Source organism: Leptopilina heterotoma, unplaced genomic scaffold (assembly GCF_015476425.1).
Source record: "Leptopilina heterotoma isolate Lh14 unplaced genomic scaffold, ASM1547642v1 Lhet_99, whole genome shotgun sequence".
Taxonomy (NCBI): domain Eukaryota; kingdom Metazoa; phylum Arthropoda; class Insecta; order Hymenoptera; family Figitidae; genus Leptopilina; species Leptopilina heterotoma.
Genome location: NW_025111206.1, coordinates 679,910 through 700,701, shown reverse-complemented (window position 1 = coordinate 700,701; position 20,792 = coordinate 679,910). Strand labels below are relative to the sequence as shown.

At 23.5% G+C, this 20,792-nt stretch overlaps 1 protein-coding gene across 2 annotated transcripts in view; it reads left to right on the top strand.

The window, feature by feature from the left end:
* LOC122512401 overlaps positions 1-20,792 on the top strand; it is a 94,038-nt gene that overhangs the window by 59,255 nt on the left and 13,991 nt on the right. For both annotated transcript variants that reach the window (XM_043628192.1, XM_043628193.1), the window contains one exon: positions 597-700. In XM_043628192.1, the coding sequence (XP_043484127.1) occupies positions 597-700 (104 nt within the window). The remainder of the gene's footprint in view (positions 1-596; positions 701-20,792) is intronic.

Genomic DNA, 20,792 nt, shown 5'->3' with positions numbered 1-20,792 from the left:
AACTATTTTTAAATGATTTTGATTTGACTATTTCCAAAGAAAATTTTAGTAAAAATTAATAAAATTTACATTGGTCGTAGTAAAATCAATTTTAAAAATAGTAAAAATTCTAGAAAAGAAAGAATTTCTGACTGTTTGATTCTGGAGTATTTTACTCTTTCCGAAGTAAATTTTAGTAAAAATTTGTAAAATTTACACTGGTCGCAGCAAAAATTTCGAAAATAGTACAAATTCATAAAAGTAAAAAATTCCATAAAATTTGAAACTGGAATAAATTTTAATATTTCCAAAGTAAATTTAAGTAAAAATTAATATAGTTTACATTGCTCGTTCTCCATAAGTTTTTCTTTATAATAAATAGTAATTTCACTAACCAAATTATTCAGTTCAGCTAATTAATTATTTTTGACAATATTTATTTAATATTTTATTTTTTTAAATTTATTTATTTATTGTTTATTTTGATTTTTTTTGTTTAATAATAATAATAATTTTTTTTAATATATATATATTTCATAACGGTTTATCTGCGAAATTAATTATGACTCTTGATATATTTTTACCGTCAGATTATTGTCACCTTTTTCTCTTTACAGCTATTTTTCAGAGGATGTCGGTGTCGAGGGGTCAACTAAGGATCCAGGGTGTTGCCACCTGCCTCTACCTTTGCATGGACTCCTGCGGTCTCCTTTACGGTTCGGTAAGTCAACAATCATAAACATTTATTCCACCATATTTTAAGTATGACAAATTATTACGACACATGTCCAAAATTTAATATGCCACACACCTCAAAATTCAGTGCTCTTTTTTCCCCCCCAAACAAACTCAAAATCAAGTCACAAAAATATTTCTTTCTATTTTTATAAAATTAATAAATTATACAATAGAAAATTAATTATTTAAATTAAAAAATCAATTAAACTAAATAATTAATTAATTAAAAATATAATATTAATTAAATCAGTATTTTTGGAAGCCATAAAATTATATAAATTAGGCCAAACAGAAGAATCAAAACATCTTTTATTAATATTAATTAAAGGTAACATTTCTATTTAAATCAAATAAATTGTATTTGCTTAAAATACTGAAATAATTGATTCAAATACAAATTAATTGATCTAAATAAAAAATTATTTTATTCAAATAAATATTTATTTGATAATTAAATAGTTATTTGAATAAAATAAATTTCTTCTTCTGTGTAATTTTCAAAAAATTCCAATTCGTTTTTGCACCTCGATAAAGACAACAATATTCAATTATTCCACACGATGTGAAATTTACTTCTAATAAAATCTCCAACTTCTAGTCAACTGCACGCAACGTAAATAATTTTTTTCATTTTTCCTTATTCTGTCGATTACGGACTCGCGGATAAAGTTATCCGTAAACGTAAAAAAAATGTTCCCCGAGGCTGAAGCCAACGTACTGAGAGAGAGAGAGATAATCGCCCTTCCGATTCTTATTTGCATCTCTCGCGCGTTTATTATCTCTCCGTGTGATTTTCCCGACACCATTTCTTTTTAACACTCTCTGCAAATCTTTATTTTTCTAAAATGTCTTCTAAATTTCATTTAAAATTTAAAATTAAAAAAAAAAAAAAAAAACAGAAATCAACAGGAAAAATTCCTTTGAAACTAGAATATAAAAAAAATCGAAACGGCTTACTTAGTAGTTTTCTTGGACAGGAAATCAAAAACACTTTATTTTAATTGCTTTTTCCCGTAAATTGTTTCTCTATCGCGGTTTTTTCCAAAAGTGTGAATAAAGCGAAACGAGAAGAAGATTACTGTCATTTCCAATAAATCTTTACATTGTAAAGAGAGTTTACTAACAAGCAACAGTCTTGAAATTCTTATTTTTTTCCATCTCTCTCTGTCTCTCTCTCTCTGTCTCTCTCTTTCTCTCAAAGATAGAAAGAAAAAAAAAAGTTGATGAAAATGCAGTTCGACGGATTTGGTCATGATTCAGGGATGAAATAGAAAAAGTAGAATTGCCGTGCTTGGCTGAAAGAATCTACAGGATCAAAGAATGATGCTAGGAAGAGGCAAAACGATCCGGAAAGTGGAAAAAGAGAGCAATCTAATGTGACGTAGATAGACATTTTGCGGCCAGTTGAGTCAAAGAGGTTGGCCTACCAGAAGTATTTGTGTTTGTGTGAGTGTGTGTGAGTGTTTATAGTGAGTGGTGGAATGGCCTTACGCAACATGAGGAGGAAGCTCCTAGCTCTTGGAGAGTTTCAGTAACACATGCTTCGTGGATGAGAGATGCGCGTCTTGCTCCTTTTACTCTGTGGCAAGAAAGTGAGACATTTTTGCTACAGTGGCACGCGCCGAATGACGTACTCTCTCCCCTTCCCAACATTCAACTTTTCATCTTATCATTTTCTTTCCACCTATTCGACAATTATATTTGTTCATCATCTATTTTATGCATTCAACTTTTTCTCCATTTTTTCCAATCAATCTTCTTTTCAAAGAAAACAAAATTTCAAAGAAAAGAAAATTTAAACAAAGGCACAAACAACACTAAAGGAGTCAAAAAGAAAATAGAAAAAAATTCAAAGAGAAGAAATGGAAAATTAAAATAAGACACAAAAGAAAGCAATAGAGTCAGAAGGAAAGAATAAAAGAAAATTAAAACTAGTCAGAAATGAAAAAGGAGTCAAAAAGAGAAAATAAACAAAATTAAAACGAGTCACAAAAGTGAATTTGGTGTCAAAAGAGTCAAAAAAGAAAATTAAAAGGAGTCAAAAAGAGAACTAAATAAGTTAAAGAAGAAAAAGAGAAAAAAAGACAATAATAAAAACAACTCTGGAAAAGAAATAAAGGAGTCAAAAAACAAAAATTAAAAATAATCAAAAAGGGAACTAAATAAGTTAAAGAAGAAAAAGGGAAAAAAGACAATAAAAACAACTCAAGACTGGAAATAAAGGAGTCAAAAAAAAATAAAATTGAAAATAAAATTAAAAACAGTTGCAAGAAAAACTAAAGGAATTAAAAGGAAGGAAGAAAGAAAATAAAAGAAGTAAAAAGAAAGAAGAAAATGAAAAACCAAAATTAAAATGAATCATTAAAAAAACAGGAATCAAAAGAAGAAATTAAAAAAGAAAAGTAAAAAAAGACTGAAAAGAAAGTAAAGGAGTCAAAACGTAAGAAAACATACGAAAAGTGAATAGGAAAATCTAGAGTTACGAAAAAAATTTTAAAAGTCAAAAAAAATAAATAAACAAATAAGATAAAAGAAAAGACAATTAAAAGGAATTACAAAAAAAATTAAAGAAGTCAAGAAGAGAATGTAAACAAAGAAAATTAAAAAGAGTCACAAAAGTAAATAAACAAATCTAAAAAAAAGGAAAACAAGTCAAAAAAAAAAGTTAAAGAATGAAAAGGGAAAAAGAAAAGAAAATAAAGAAGTCGAAAAAGGAAAATTGAAAAGAAAAGGGAAAAGATAATAAGAAACATTCGATAAAAGAATTTAAAGTAATTAAAACATAGCAAAGAAGGAAATAAGAAAGAAATATTAAAATGAATCACAAAAAATAATTGAAGGAGTCGAAAAAAGAAAGTAAAAAAGAAAGGTTAGAAGAGTCATCAAAGAAAGAAAAGAAGTAGAACAGTAAGAAAAAAAGAAGAGAAAAATAAAGAGGTTTAAAAAAATTAAAGATGTCATAAAGAAAGAAGAAAAGAAAGGGAAGTCGAGTCAAAAAGGTAATTAAATAAGTTAAAGAATTAAAAGAGGAGAAAGAAAAAATAATAAAAATGAGTTAGAAAAAAATAAAGGTGCCAAATGAATAAAAAAGTAAAAGAAAATTAAAACTAGTAACAAAGGAAAATAAAGGAGTAAAAAGAGAAAATTAAAAAGATAAAATAAAATTAAATTAAAAAAAAAGTAAAAAAGAAAAAGAAAAAAAAGAAAGTAAAGGAGTTAAAACGTAAGAAAGAAGAAGAAAATAATAAGCGAACATTAAAGTGAATCACTATACAAGAACTGAACTAGTTAAAAGAAGAAGAGAAAACAGAAAAGAAAATTCAAAAGATTCATAAAAAAATAAAGAAGTTAAAACGTAAGAAAAAAAGAAAAGAAAGTCAGAAAAAATTGAAGGAGTCAAAATAAGACAAAAGGAAAGAATTTTAAAGTCAAAAGAAAAAAATTTAAAAGCAGTAAAAAACGAAACTATAGGAGTTAGTAGGAGAAAATAAAAAAGAGTCAAAAAATAAAATTAAAATAATAGAGAATTCACAAGAGTCATAAGTGAAACGAAAGGAGTCAAAAAACGAAAGTAAAAAAAACAGGGAATAAAATTGAAATGAATTAGAAAAATAACTAATGGAGTCAAAAGGAAAAATTGTAAAAGAAAAAGAAAATTAAAACTAGTTTAAAAAGAAAGAAAATCCGTTAAAAAGAATAAAAAGAGAAAATGTGACGCGCTCCCAAGAAAGGTACCTAAGAAGCAAACGAATTATGGGTTGGGTTCGAGTTAGATTTATCTTGATTAAAAGTGTATTTTTAATTATTTGAATGTGAAACCAATTTTCATTGAATATTTTGAATATAATGAAGACTTGAAGACCAACAATTTTTAATTAATAATTGATTCTCTTTCTGTATTTTTACTCAAAAAATTAAAAACCTAACCTCAAATTTTTTGCTTCTTAGGTACCTTTCCTCAGAGCGTGACACAAATTAATAAAATTAAAATGAGTCAAAATCAAACTAAAGGCGTTAAAAGAATTGAATGAAAGTCAGAAAAGAAAATAAAGGAGTCAGAAAGGAACAGTGGGAGTCAGAAGCAATTAATGAAAATCATTAAAGAAAATAAAGGAGTCAAATGAATAAAAATAAGAAATTAAATTTAAATCGAGTCAAAAAATAAACAGAAGGAGTCAAAATGTACACTGCAAAAATAGTGTCTTAAAAGTGGGACAAAAGTATCTTAATGAAGCAAAAACATTTTAAATAAAGACGTTTTTCGCATCTTAGACACTAAAAGTGCAGAATAAAAATAAAAAGATTCGTAAAAGAAACTTAAGGAGTCAAAGAATAAGGAAAATGATGAAAGAAAGAAGGAAACAAGAAAAAAAAATTAAAACCAATCACCAGACAAAGGATAGAAGTCAAATCGTAAAATAAGAAAAAAAAATTAAAACATGTTTAAATGCATTTGTTTGGCCTAATAGCTTAGTTTTTTTTAATTCAAACAAATGAATTCAAACATCTTTTATTCAAATAATTTATAGCTTACAAAAATATTGAATTTAAAAAGAATTACAAAAGAAACTAAATGAGTCAAAGCGTAAGAAGAAGGAAAAAAGAAGAAAAGGAAATTAAAAACAAGTAACAAAAGAAAGTAAAGGAGAAAAAAATAAAAATGGAAAACGGAAGAAGATTCAAATGAGAGTCAAAGAAACTAAAGGAGTCAAAACGTAAGAAAACCGAAGAAACAAAAGAAAGAAAGATAAAAAAGTAAAGAAGGAAAAAAGAAAAGACAGAACGCAAAACATACATGTGCGATAGATATCTAAATTGTCAGTATATATGAATAAAAACGATACAAACTTTCAAAGAGTATTTATATCAACGTCAATTCCATATAATTAAAATATCTCTCAAGTAATAACAACTACAATTTAAATAAGAAAAAGGATATCAAGTATCGCGTTAAGATAAACCAGTATTATATTAATAACAACAACCCAAATAGTTTTGCGAATAAGATACACACTATTAAATTATAATATTGAAACATCGACATCTTTTTTCTTCTCCCTCTCTCCCTCTCTCTTTTTTTTATATCATTTTCCAATAAGTGCGCGACATTGCCGATATACATACATACATACATACATACATACATACATAAAGAAGCTGGAAGAGAAGAACACCTGTTGGTATAATTTTATTCAAATCACTTACTAAATTACCAGGATCTGAAAAGACAGGAGTTTCAAGTTCCATCGAGAGAAATAAGAAAGAAAGAAAGAAAAAAAGAAAGAGGGGAAAAAAAAGAGAGAAGAGAAGTAAAGATGCAACAGAAGCAAGAGTCAAGTTCAGACTAGATTCCAAGGTCGTTCAATTACCTGGCATGCCTCCCGATTCCGATCCTCTATACCTCAATAGATTGATCGTTCCCATGCATTACATCGTCGAGATTCATTCCCTGATTTTCCAGTCAGATGAACAACTCTTGTAAATCGTTTCATCAACCCACAAGTCGCACGTGGTATCTGTCTAACTTTTGTAATTCCGTTTTCAGTTTAATTTCATCGTTAGTCAATTATTATCAGAGACAATGTTCCATTGCAATTTCTTTCGTAATTGTTGTTATTTATTTATTTAATTAAATTCGTCAAGACCTTATTATTATTATCATTACCTTTATCGTTTTCCAAAATTTAAATTCAATTTTATTAATTATTAAATGTGTCGCTCTCCGAAGAAAATCTAAGAAGCAAATCATTTTAGGGACAGTTTCACCAACTGAGGGTTCAAACCAGTGAAAGTATTTAAAAATACGGGTTTTATGGACCAAAAATAAAAAATTACGGACCAATTACTGACAAAAAAAAATAACCAGTCAGAGTCAAATAAGAGAATGTTTACTTAAACCTATAAATTAAATTTTTCATAACTATAAAACATGAAGATATCGATAACTCCGAGTCGATAAATATATATCTTATACATATCTTCGACTCGGAGTGATCGATATCTTCATGTTTTTTAATAATTAAAAGATAACCGAGTGATAAAATCACTTACAATTCAATTATTATTTACAAGAATTATTAACTAAAATTCTTCTTTAAATCGATTATTTTTAATAATTTTCGAAAAAGTTCTTTGACAATTTTCAAATCCATTTGTTTACAGTATACCTATTCAATTATACAAAAACTTTTTCAAAAAAATTAATTTCGAAATTCAATTTTTTTCAAAAATTCACGCTATATTGCTTTTAATTATCAATTGTTATCTAAAATTTTAACTGAAATTAATGTTTAAATCAATTTTTATTAGAAAATTCTACTAGAATTCAATTATTTAAATACAAAAATAAATAATTGAATGTTTCTTAAAATTCAATTCTGGTAAAGAATTTTATCAACAAATTTTTAAATAATTAAATTCTATCGACGAATTTTAATAAATTTTTTAAGAATAATTACATTTTTCGAGAAATTTGATTAAAATTGTATTAAAAATAATTAAAATTCTGTTTCAATTTATGAAAAATTTGAAGAATTTATGAAAATAATTGAATTTCTGCAAATAATTTGTAACTTTTTCAAAATTAAATTTTTTTTCGTGTTCTTAACTAAAATTCTTCTATAAATCCATTTTTTTAAAATAAGTTTTTGAAAAAGTTCATTAACAGCATGTGATTGTTACAGAATTCAATGTTAATTTTTTCGACCACTTTTCTCTTAAAATATTAAATAAATTAAGCTAGTTTTTGTGAATAACTCTAAAATATCATAAAGAAGGGCCAGTGATGTGAAAAAGTTTTAATATTTTTAAAATTATTTATTAAAAAATAACTTTAAAATTATCAGTTCTCAAAATCACTTTTAATCAATTTCTCGTCCTTTTCCGATTTCAAAGTATTTTTTATAATTTATTTTAGAATTATTAAAATTTTTGCACATCACTGCTCTTCTTTATTATATTTTAGAGTTATTCACAAAAAACTAGCTTAATTTATTTAATATTTTAAGAGAAAAGTGGTCGAAAAAATTAACATTGATTTCTGTAACAGTCACATGCTGTTAAGCATTTTCAAATTTACTTGTTTACAATTCAATTTTACAAAATTTTAATAATTCGTAAATTTTTCAATTAAATATATATTAGAAAATAAAAACTTCAAATAATTTTAAAATAAATCCACAATTCAACTATCTTAAAAAAAAATTAATTCTACAAAACTGTTAGTTAAAAAATATGAAAAATTCAAATTTTCAAAGATTTTAATCTGAAACCTTTTCAAAATTCAATTATTTCTAAAAATAATATTAGCTTCTTCAAAATTATTTTCATCATTTCAATTATTTCCTAGCATTTTTAACTAAAATTCTTCTTTAAATCAATTAATTTTCCAAAAAGTTATTTCAGAATTTTTAAATTCATTTGTTTCAAATAATATAAAAAACATCAATTAAACTTTTTTAAAAAGATTTATTTAAAAATTCAATTATTTCTAAAAATTCACGCTATATTGCTTTTAATATTTAATTATTATCCAAAATTTGAACTGAAATTAATTTCTGAATCAATTTTTATTAGAAAATTCTACGACAATTTAATTATTCAAACAGATAGAAAAATAAATAATTTTTAAATTGAATATTTCTTAAAATTTAATTCTCATAAAAAATTTTATCAACAAATTTTTAAATAATTGAATTCCTTTAACGAATTTTAATAAAGTTTTTAAGAATCCTTACATTTCTCGACAAATTCGATTAAAGTTGTATTAAAAAAATAATTGAAATTCTGCGATGAGTTTTAATATTTACGAAAATAATTGAATTTCAAAAAAGTAGATATTAAAAATCATTAAATTAAGGAAAATTTTTAAAATAATTGGAATTTTGTCAAGAATTTTATTAAAATTTTTGAAAATAATTGAATTTCGGAAAATAATTTTATTATTTCTAAAAACAATTAAAATTTTGACGATAATTTATTAAAGGTTTTGAACATAATTGAATTTCTGCGAAAAATTTTATTACTTTTGAAAATAATTGAATTTCTGCAATCATTTGTAATTTCTCTAAATTTTTCGTCAAAATAACGAATCGAATTATTCCTTTGATAATTATAGTTTACTTATAATATAAAATTATATATATTTCACTGTATATTTACTTACGAAATGAACTCAACAAGCAACATGTTTAACTCACCTGAAACAAAAAGAAACTTTGTATTAAAATCAGTCTAAAAAAATAATAATATTGTACTAGGTATTTGTATTATTTATTTTTATTAAATAATTATTTTTTAAAATTATTTTTATCAAAGAATATTAAATAATATAAATCATAAATTCTATTTCACATAAAAATTATTTGACATAAAATTTATTTGATAAATAAATTTTTTGCTAAACGAATTTTAACGAAATTATTCTAAATAAAACTGTATATAAGTAATGAGAATATATTTTTTACCAAATTAATAAATCTCTTTTATTTTTTTACCAAATTTCAAAAATTTTTTTACCAAATTAATCACCAATAATTAAAACCTAAATTCTGAGTTTGATTTTGATTTCTTAAATTCCGGTTTAATTTCAAAAAGTATTTATTAATATATCCTACATCACTTGAATATTACATAATCTAAACAGTAGCATTAAACTTTTTCTCCATGCAAAAAAGAAGAAAAAAAAACCAAAAAAACACCATGTCCTAAAAACTGGAAATTCTTGAAATCAAGATTTACTGTAATCATTATTTTCTTTTATAATGTATCACACAATTTATAGCTTAATCGAAGTGTGCAATAAATATGAAAACAGTATAAAAAGTTTATAATTAGAATTCGCTGAGAGAAATAAAATCGTTATGCGACTAAAATTAAAAGAAAATAGAAAAAAGAAGTACAGACCATATTTCATTAAATGAAGAACTTTATCTTTTCAAATCATATATAATCATCAGAAGATTAATTTTCGAAAACATTTATAATTTCATACATAGAGAAATAATTTTTTTTAAAATTACTATTGTTATTAATAAAAATAATTGTTTTAAAAAATTACAAACTATAAAAATTAATAATGTAAATTAGACAGTTTGAAACTTTATAAATTATTTTTAAATATCACTCCAATAAAATTTAAATAAACATATTCATTTAAACGTTACGAATTTTACGAATATTTATAATAATAATTCATTATTACGTTATTAATTAATTAATTTAGGTTGTTAATTAGGTATTGTTATTATTAATTAAGAGTAAAAATAAAAAATCATAATTATTCATTTTATTATTGTTTATTTCGTATTAACTAAAATACCAGAACAATAAACGTTTAGTTAATTGATTAAAAAAGAGAGTTTAGAATTAATATAAACGCGAAATAGAATTAAAAACGTGTGTGTAATGCTTTTTTTAAATGACTCTATTCCATTTCCGATGCAATATAGTTAAAAAAGTTAACACCATTTTCGCAAGCAATGCTACTGATTGGTACTTATATAGAGCAGATCTTGGTTTTTTAATTGTCTGTTCGGTTAAAACACTTAGTTGAACATTCTACGAAACATCATTACTGACAAAGTCTATAGACGCACGTGCAGTCAGAACGAGGGTTACGTTTTTACCAACAACCTGTTCTTCTCTGGATATATATAAATTTTTTTTTGTAAATCACAAACTCGGAAGCAAAAATTAAAACACAAATTCTTTAAAGTTCGATTTAAATCTTAATAAATTGTAAATTTTTTTTCAGGGGGCGATTTTAACGCAAAATTAAAAGAAACATAGCCGGAGGTGCGCCTAATTTAGATTATATTATGAAAGCTCTTTATGTTTAAATTGCGCGATATTCTTCATCCCCCCTCTTCCCTCCCTTCTCGCCCTTCCAAAACAGGAACTTGCAATGCAGCAGACAACTTTTTTTTAACTTCTTTCCTTTCTGACACAAGATTCATCTTGTGATGAATTGTTTTTTTTGTCTGAAAATCTGATTCTTTTTTTAAAGGAGGTTTTTGTTTTTTCTCTAATATATTATATTGAAGATGCATCAAAAAACAATTATTTGATTCCAATAATCGATTACTTGTTTTTATCGGATGAATATTTATACTTGAAAAAGATAATATTTATTTGTGTAAAAACATTTTTATTTGAATCAAAACATTTTTATTTGAACCAAAAAAATTTTATTTGAATCAAAAATATTTTATTTAAATCAAAAAAATTTTATTTGAATCAAAAATATTTTATTTAAATCAAAAACATTTTATTTGAATCAAAAATATTATATTTAAATCAACAAATTTTTATTTGAATCAAACAATAAAAAATCTTTGATTCAATAAAATAATTTTTATTTAAATGGAATAATATTTTTCTTTCAATCAAATTATTTTTATTAAAATGAAATAAAAATTTATTTGAATCAGATAATTTCTATGTTAATCAAATAAATATTTACTAAAATCAAATAAATATTTATTTGCATCGAATAGTTTTTATTTAAATCAATCAATTTTGATTTCGATAAAATAATTTTTTTTCAATCAAATAATTCTTAATTTAATCAAATAATTTTTGTTTCAATCAAATAATTTTTACTTTAATCAAATAATTTTTTTTCAATCAAATAATTTTTATAATTTATAAATTATAAAAATTATTACTTTGATTACTATAGTATTACTTTGATTCAAAGAATTTTTATTTTTAAAATCAATTAATATTTATTGGAATCAAATAATTTTTATTTAAAATAAGCAATTTTGATTTAAACCAAATAACTTTTTTTCTATATTAAATGACTTTCATTTAAGTCAAATAAATATTTATTTGATTAAAAAAATTCGTATTTATATGAAACAATTTATTTTTTTTAAATCAAATAATTTATTTCAATCGAATAATTTTTATATTAATCAAATAATTTTTGTTTCAATCAAATAATTCTTAATTTAATCAAATAATTTCTGTTTCAATCAAATAATTCTTAATTTAATCAAATAATTTTTTTCAATCAAATAATTTTCATTATTTGTAATAGGTATTACTTTGATTCAAATAATTACTAGTTTTAAAATAAATTAATATTTATTGGAATCAAATAATTTTTATTTAAAATAATTTAAGTCAAATAAATATTTATTTAAATAAAAAAATTCGTATTTCAATGACACAATTTATTTGATTTAAATCAAATAAATATTTACTAAAATCAAATAATTTTTATTTAAATCGCGTAAATATTTATTTCAATCGAATAATTTTTATTTAAATCAAATAATTTTTAATTAATCAAATAATTTTTGTTTCAATCAAATAATTTTTACTTTCATCAAATAATTTTTTTTCAATCAAATCATTTTTATCCCAATCAAATTATTTTTATAAAAATGATATAAATATTAATTTGAATCATATAATTTTTATTTAATACAAACAATTTTGATTTAAACGAAATAATTTTTATTAAAATTAAATTACTTTTATTTAAGTCAAATAAATATTTACTGAATAAATAAATAAATATTTACTGAAATATGAAATAGTTTTTATTAATATGAAATAAACATTAATTTCAAACAAATATTATCTATTTAAATAAAATATATATTTATTTAAATCAAAAATTTCTTATTTAAATGAAATAATTTTTATTTAAGTCAAATAAATATCTACCAAAATCAAATAATTTTTATTTAAATTGCGTAAATATTTATTCCAATCGAATAATTTTTATTTAATTCAAATGAATATTGTCAAATAAAATTATTTTTTAAAAAAGCTAAATAACCTACAACTTTGCTCTGAGACAAATGTACTTTTATTCGAACTCAAATAAATGACATTTGGAATTTACAGAATTAAATTACTTTCTCTATAACATTTTTTAATTAAAAAAAATTGTGGGATAAAATTGTTAAATTTCCCCACTTGAGAACGCCAAGATCATCACAAGATGGCGTGAAATCTGATTTTATCAACTGACCTGCCATCTAGCGGTGACCTTGGCGTTCGCAGGTGGAGAATAGCAAAATATTCCTAATTCTATAATTATTTATAATCAAACTTTGAATCCAGAGAGTTTGACAATGAATATAAATAGATTTAAATTTTGAATTTAATTTTGAATTCACTTCAATTGTCATTTTTATGGTCCATTCTTTTTTAGGTTTATCTTTAATCTTAGAATTTGTTAACTAAATAAATTGATATTTAATATCTCGAACCATGGAATAGTGGCTTTTTTTAACGAAATAAGTGTCATTAGTAACTTACTTTTAAAAATAGTAGCTGAATAGTTGTATACGTGATGCACTTTCAATTTTACTACAACTGTGTTCTATAAAAAATTTAAGAAGAAGAAAAGTACAACTGTGTTCTATAAAAAATTGAAGAAGAAGAAAACTACAACTATGGTCTATAAAAAATTGAAGAAGAAGAAAAAGACTACAACTATGGTAAAAAATAGTGTTATTTTTTTCCATAGTAACTATGTAACCAAAGTTTGTAACCGCATCGTAAGTATACAAGTTCGTGACGTTAACTAATAAAGAGAAGTGCCTCAATTGAAAGCACAGTATTATTCAATTAAGATTGCAAGAGAAAAACCTATGACCAATCTTCAATTCGAGGCCTTATGTCAGAATTTCTTTTTTTGCAACTTTTTTTTTGAATGCAAAAGTTTCTAAGATGTGTGTATTATAAACACAAGCACATACAGTGAATCCAGCGGTAACTTCAAGTTTACCGCAATAGTGTATTCGATGCGACCAAAGCACGAGAGAAGTCGAGGATTATACGTTTACCTCGCACTCGATATGTGGTGTGCGTAAAAAAGTTTTGTTTTTTCTGAAAAGCAGGTTTACGTATAGGTTATCGCAGCATCCGCTCCAAGCCCTTGATTATTCAAGAACGTCGCGGTAGCAGTGCATATACTTATGTCTATACATTCTGAAATATATACATATATATATATATAAATACGCTCAAACTATATATATGAAGTCGTCAGCAGCGAAAGGAATTCCTTAGGGTCGCCAATGAGAAGCAATAAATAAACAATTCGCAAACTATTCCGAAAAGTAAAAATATTTTTCTATCGATTAAAATAGGAAGTGAGAATACCTACATTTTTCCTCATACTGTTTATAAATACGTACATATGAAAAGGTGGGGTTTTGAACCGATATGTAATTATTGAAGCCACTAGTAAACGTAATTGTAGGTGAAACGAAGGAATCTTCAATTTTCGCTCTCTCATCCTCAAGAGATATAATGCTCTTCGTGCAGTACGAGTTCTCAGACATATAGTACCATGCTATCAGAATCCGATAATAAAAAAAAATAATCCGATAATCCGATATCTAAAAAGAACTGAAATTTATAAACGAGGAAGTATAACATCAAATGCTTATTGCAATAAGTCTTGGAAAAACAATAATTTCTTAACTTTTTCTTTCTATATCGAATTTTGAAAATCTCCAGAAAATAAGATGGTTCAACAGTTCACAAAGTAATTGAAGAAACTAACAAAGAATCAAAACTTGAAAACAATCATCATCATGATCATCATCTTCTCAAATTTCATACCGTTTCTACGATTTCTTATTCTATAAGCAAAATATAAACAACTGACATTCTTCTTCAAAAAGCTGATGTCTGATTCTGCCGCTGATAAAACGCACTATAAGAAAAGAATAACATCTCTTTTTTCTCTCTCTCTCTTCGCGCAAGAATGAAGATCCTTTCTTTCCGTCTGTTTGTCTCAGGTAGCGATTGTCGCCGTTAAGAGCGTAAATCCAAACTCTATGAATTTTTACACTTCCTTATCGATGATATCGTTATAAGATATGTTGGACTTTTGAAAACTGAAACCAAAGCCGCTTGCGCCTTTTTGAATTCATTAAATAAATCACGTTTAGACGCACACACAGACACGAGGGAAAAAAAAATTGGGCGTAGCACCCGCGGAGATAAAAATCACAACGGGACGGTATCCATCGTTGAAAACACACGAGGAATAATAGACTAATTATCTTAAATACTTAATTTGTACACCCAGGAGTCCTAAAATTTATTTTACTTCTTTTTAGTCCCTCTCTCTCTTTCTCTCTCTCTGTGTGTCAAAAAAGGGACTGACACGTAAATCGTCGCGACACTATAAAAACCATTCTCCATTTGATGTCCTATTAAGATGCCCTTAATTACATCATTAGATCAAATAAAAATGCCCTTTTCCAAATTTCTTCTTTTTTAAACTGTTTGTTAAATTATTTCTTTATCAACCATTTAAACTATATTTTTGTTAACTATTCAAACTATTCCTTTTCTAAACAATTAAAAATAAAAAATTTATTTTTTTTATTTAATTTATTTCTTCTTTCACAAAATAATTTTGTTCTACTTTATTAAATATTTATCATCATCAGCTCTTAATATTCGATTCAAATTCGTAAAAACAAAAAGCGATTTTTTATCTGGGCTGCAACAGAAATTTATAATTTTGTTTCTAGGATGCATGAATATTTCCGAAACCTTATTTGACAACTTTATTAACATAAAGTTTTCTTTAACACGAAATTCATTAGTCAGAAAATCAGAAATATCATTTAACATAAGATTCATTTGACACCAAATTCATTTGACATTAAATTCATTTGACACAAAATTTATTTGACATAAAATTCATTTGACACTATGATTCATTTGACATAAATTTTATTTGACAAAAATTTCATTTAACGTAAACAACATTAGACATATAAAACTAATTCAGCATAATTTCCATTTGACGAAAAAATCATTTGCAATAAATTTTAATGAACATAGAAGTTATTTTTAAAATTCACACATTTTTTTATGTCAAATTAAATTATGAATTTTATGTCAAATAAAGTCTATGTCAAGTGAATTTTAGGTCAAATAGAAATTATGTTAAATGACTTTTATATCAAATGAACTTGATGTCAAATAAAATTAATGTCAAATAATTTTCATGTCATGACATTTATGACAAATGAATTTTATGTCAAATGAAACTTATGTCAATTAAGATTTAAATCAAGTAATTTTTATGTTAAGTAAAAGGACCCCACAGGATTTACATTAACCCAAAATTAAACTAAAAATCCTGCAGGGTCTTTAACATCAAGTGATTTTTGCGTCAAATAGAAATTATGCTAATTGAGTTTATGTCAAATAAATTTTATGTCAAATGAAATTTATAACAAATGAATTTTTGCGTCAAATGAAATTTATAACAAATGAATTTCACGTCAAATGAAATTTATAACAAATACATTTTATGTCAAATTGATATTTATGTCAAATAAATTTTATGCTAATGAAATTTTTTTTTGCTTTAGCTAAAATTTTTTTCGTGTCTAATTATCAAAGAAATTTGATCTTAATTTGAATTCATAAAAATTGTTTACTAATTTTAATTAGTTACAGACTTTTTATCTTCAAATTGGCAAATTTGACTAATAACTCAGTGGAAATTACTATTTATTAGTAAAATTTACTAATTAAAAAATAGAAAGTCAGTCACTAATTTAAATTAATAAACTTTTTTAATAATTCAATTTAGAGAGTAAGATGTGATTAAATTCTCATATATAAAATTATAATAACAATAATCATAAAAATAATAATAATAATAATTTGTATCTCATTGTTTTTAACCTCGAACATCTTTTTTTCTTCCTTCGAATTTTCAACTTGGGAAATAAAGAAGAAAAAGTAAAAAAAAAGAGGAAAAAGAAGAAGAAGAAGAAAATACATATTTCGTAGATGTCGTAACAAAAGTTAGTTGGGGTTGATTTCTAAAACGTGAGCTGCTTTGTAAATTAATTGGCCGATGTTCTTATCGAGGAAACAATCACATAAATACTATTAACTTCCACTTAACGAAGTCAAGAATAAAGGACGACACTGATTTTCCAGAAAGATGCACCTTATGGAGAAATGATGAAAAAACTAAAACAATACATTACTTTTTAAAGAACTACAGAAAAATTTAAGAAAAAAAAATCCCAATTCATTAACTCTCTATGCGGTATAAATTAATTAAATTTTCTTTAAAAGGTTCAGTGCTTCTTAAAGAACGTTTAAAATATCCATAAAAAATCTCGTGACAATTTTTCTTAAACACCTGGCATTTTAAGAAATGTTTATTTCCTGGTGGTTGGATTTTATTTGATGGAATTTTTATTCATTATTATATTATTTATTTTTTATTTATTTAGAATTATTATTAATAATAATAATAATATTATAAATAATAATTTTTATTTAGAACAATTTTTACTTTCACGAATTATTATTTAACCAAATTTTTATTTAGAATAATTTTAACTTGAACGAATTTTTATTTGAAGAAATATTTACTTCAACCAATTTTTATTTAGAACCCTTTTTACTTTCACGAATTATTATTTAAACGAAGTTTTATTTAGAATAATTTTTATTGAACGAACTTTGTATTTAGAACAATTTTTATTTTAACAAATTATTTGAACAAATTTTTAATTTAAGAAATATTTACTTTCACGAATTTTGTATTTAGAACAATTTTTACTTCCACAAATTATTATTTATACAAATTTTGATTTAGAATATTTTTTACTTGAACGAATTTTGATTTAGAATTATTATTATTACATTCGCGGAATTTTATTTAGGACAATTTTTTACTTTCACGAATTATCTATTATTTAAACAAATTTTTATTTAGATTTTGATTTAGAATAATTTTTACTTGAACGAATTACCTATTATTTAAACAAATTTTTATTTGGATTTTCATATAGAATAATTTTTACTTGAACAAATTTTTATTTAGAATATAATTTTTATGTGAAACAATTTTTATTAAGAACAATTTTTACCTTCACGAATCATTATTTAAACAAACTTTTATTTAGAATAATTTTTACTTTCACGAATGTTTTTTCTAATAATATTTAGTTTTATGAATTATTATTTGAACAAATTTTTGTTAAGAATAATTTTAATAAATAAATTTTCTCAAAAGAAGTCTTTTTGATACAGACATATAAAATTTGCACTAAAATTAAAGAAAACCTAAAAAATTCTAAATTACAGAAAAAAATTCCTCAACCAAAAAAAAGTGAGTATACAGCTTCTTTTAAAAACACAGAAATCCACTACAATAAAATATGAAACAATCTTCAGGAAATATACTCAATTCACAACGCGAATAAAATAATACAACAAGATTATAAGCAATCTGCATTTGATCCTGTGACTCATCCTTATGGTAACAACATAATTCAACTCGTTGACATGAGCACAAATATTATGATAGGTGGTAGTTATTGCGGACAATATAAATACAACACACAAGCGGTGGCTGAATCGAAAATCTTCAACCCACCGCACACACGTTCTAAGGTGAATAGTGGGCGTTGGAATGGTCACTAAATAATCCTGGCAAGTATCCTCTTTCTCTCTCTCTCTCTTTTCTTTTCGTTGCTCCGCAGCAGTAACTTTAGCCAGTTCTCGCGGGGGTTCTCAAATTTTCAGCAAAAAAAAGTAAAATACCAAAATGTATTCAAAAACAAAAAAAAAAAAAAATGAAGAAACGAGATTTCTGTTTGAAATCAGTGTGACTGCATATGTACGCGTATGTATAATGAGAATCAGTCAGACATGAGGATCGACGAGATATCCGCGGACAATATATCTATGGGGCGCCTCGCGATGTATGGAAATGCGAGTCGAGGCAACGCGGGCGGTGGGTTTATTTGCATGGCAATGACACATAATAAGAAGAGGTGCTTGTACTCATATTCTCCGCACGCTTCGTCGATTTATGAGTATGGACTGCTTAAAGGGAACACGCATGTTACTTTAATGTATTTTGTCGTTATTTTTCATTTTCGATAAAATGTCAAGGGCAGTGAGGAAAAAATTTTTACTTTCCGCATTAGAGAATATGATATGGTACATGAAAAGTGTACATCTAATATCAATCGTATCATGACAGGTTCGCATTCAATTTTTAAGTTTTGTCTCTTAACTGTCAGCCATCCTACTCATCTACTAGAACCATTTACTACTTTTTTTTTACAATTTGCTACTATTTGGATACTTTTTCAGATTTTAAACACTAAAAGTTATACTTTTTCTGTGTTTGAGAATTTGTACTATTTTAAATTTATTAATAGTTGAAATAAAAAAATTATTCTTCAAAATTTGAATAAAATTCTTTCAAACGATTCAATTATTTTCGAAAATTTTTCGAAATTCAATTATTTAGAAAGATTTTTACAAAATTCTTCGCAAGCATTCAATTATTTTTATAAATAATAAAATTCTTCTCAGGAATCCAATTATTTTTAAAAATTTTAATAAACTTCGTCGCAAAAATTCAATTATTTTTATTTTTTAATACAATTTTAAATGAATTCCTTTTTAAAAATGCAATTATTCTTAAAAATTTTATTGAAATTCTTCAAATGACATCAAATTTTTAGAAAAAATTTAAGAATAGTTTGTTTATTAGAATTTAATGAATATTTTCAATACACTTTTAATTAAATTTATTGAAAGAATTTAATTATTTTCAAACATTTTATTGAAATTTTTTGTAACATTTCAATTATTTTCAAAAATTTTTAATAAAATTCAATGCAAGAATTCAATAATTTGCATAATTATTAAAAAAACTCTTCGGAAAAATTAAATTATTTCCAATACAATTTGAATAAAATTTTTTATTGGAATTGAATTATTTTTTAAAAAATTAACAAAATTTGTTGATTGAATTCACTTATTTTTGATAATTGTGATAAACACTTTAGAAGAATTCAATTACTTTCAGCACAATTTTAATTGAATTCTTGCGAAGAACTTTATTAAAAAAATTTATTTAAGTAATTGAATTCTTTTGGGAAATTTTTGATTATTATTATTATTATTATTATTATTTTTATCTAATATTTTCAAAAATATTAAAATTTTCACAGGAATTCAATTATTTAATTAATTTAATTTAATTTCAATTATTTTTAATACAATTTTAAATAAATTCATCAAAAAATGCAATTATTCTTGAAAATTTTATTAAAATTCTTCAGAAAAATTCAATTCTTTAAAAACATTTTCATAAAGTTCTTTAGAAGAATTCAAGTTTAAATTTTTGAAATTTTCAATTATTTCGAAAATTTTAATTACTTGTTTATAAATTTTCAATCATTAAAAAAAGAAGTGAAATATTTTTAAAAATTAATGTACGAACTTTCAATAAAAACCTTTAAAAAATTCAATAATTTTTACAATCATTTTGGGGAATTTCAATTATTTTAAAAACTCCAATTATTCGCTTATAAAAATTTTCAATTACGTTCAAAAAATAGAACTAAAGTATTTTAAAAAATTAATATAGTGAATTTTAGAAAATTCCTATTATTTCAAAAAAATATTAACTTATTTATAAAAATCGAATTATTTTTAAAAAAAATTATACTGAAATATGGCGAAAAATTTATTTAGCAAACATTTCCTTAATTATTATAAAGAATTTTAATATAAAATTGAATAAAAACATTAATTATTTTTTAAAGAACTTTAGGAAACTTCAATTATTTCAAAAAATTTCATTACTTGTTTATGAAAATTCAATTATTTTTAAAAAATAGAACTTGAATAATTTAAAAAGTTCATTTTTAAAAATTTTGTTTAAAATGTTTCGAAACTTCAATTTTTTAAATAATATTTTAAATTTAAATTTTCTTAAAATTAACGAATTAATAAAAATTGTAATGGTAAATCCTTTAAAATTAAATCTGAAGAATTTCAGTTTTATTTTTTAAAGATAATTAAATTTTTTATATAGAAATTAATAAATTTTATCGAAATAATCGAAATTTTTTCAATTTTTTTTTAAACTATTGGAATTTTTGAAAATCATGATTCCAAACTTCTGAATTTTCAAATGAACAACATTTATTTATTTCTTCTACAAAATAAATTTTTATTATAATGAATTTTTTCATCACCATCAAAAAAATTAATTATAAAATTTCTAAATATGTTCAATTTTATTT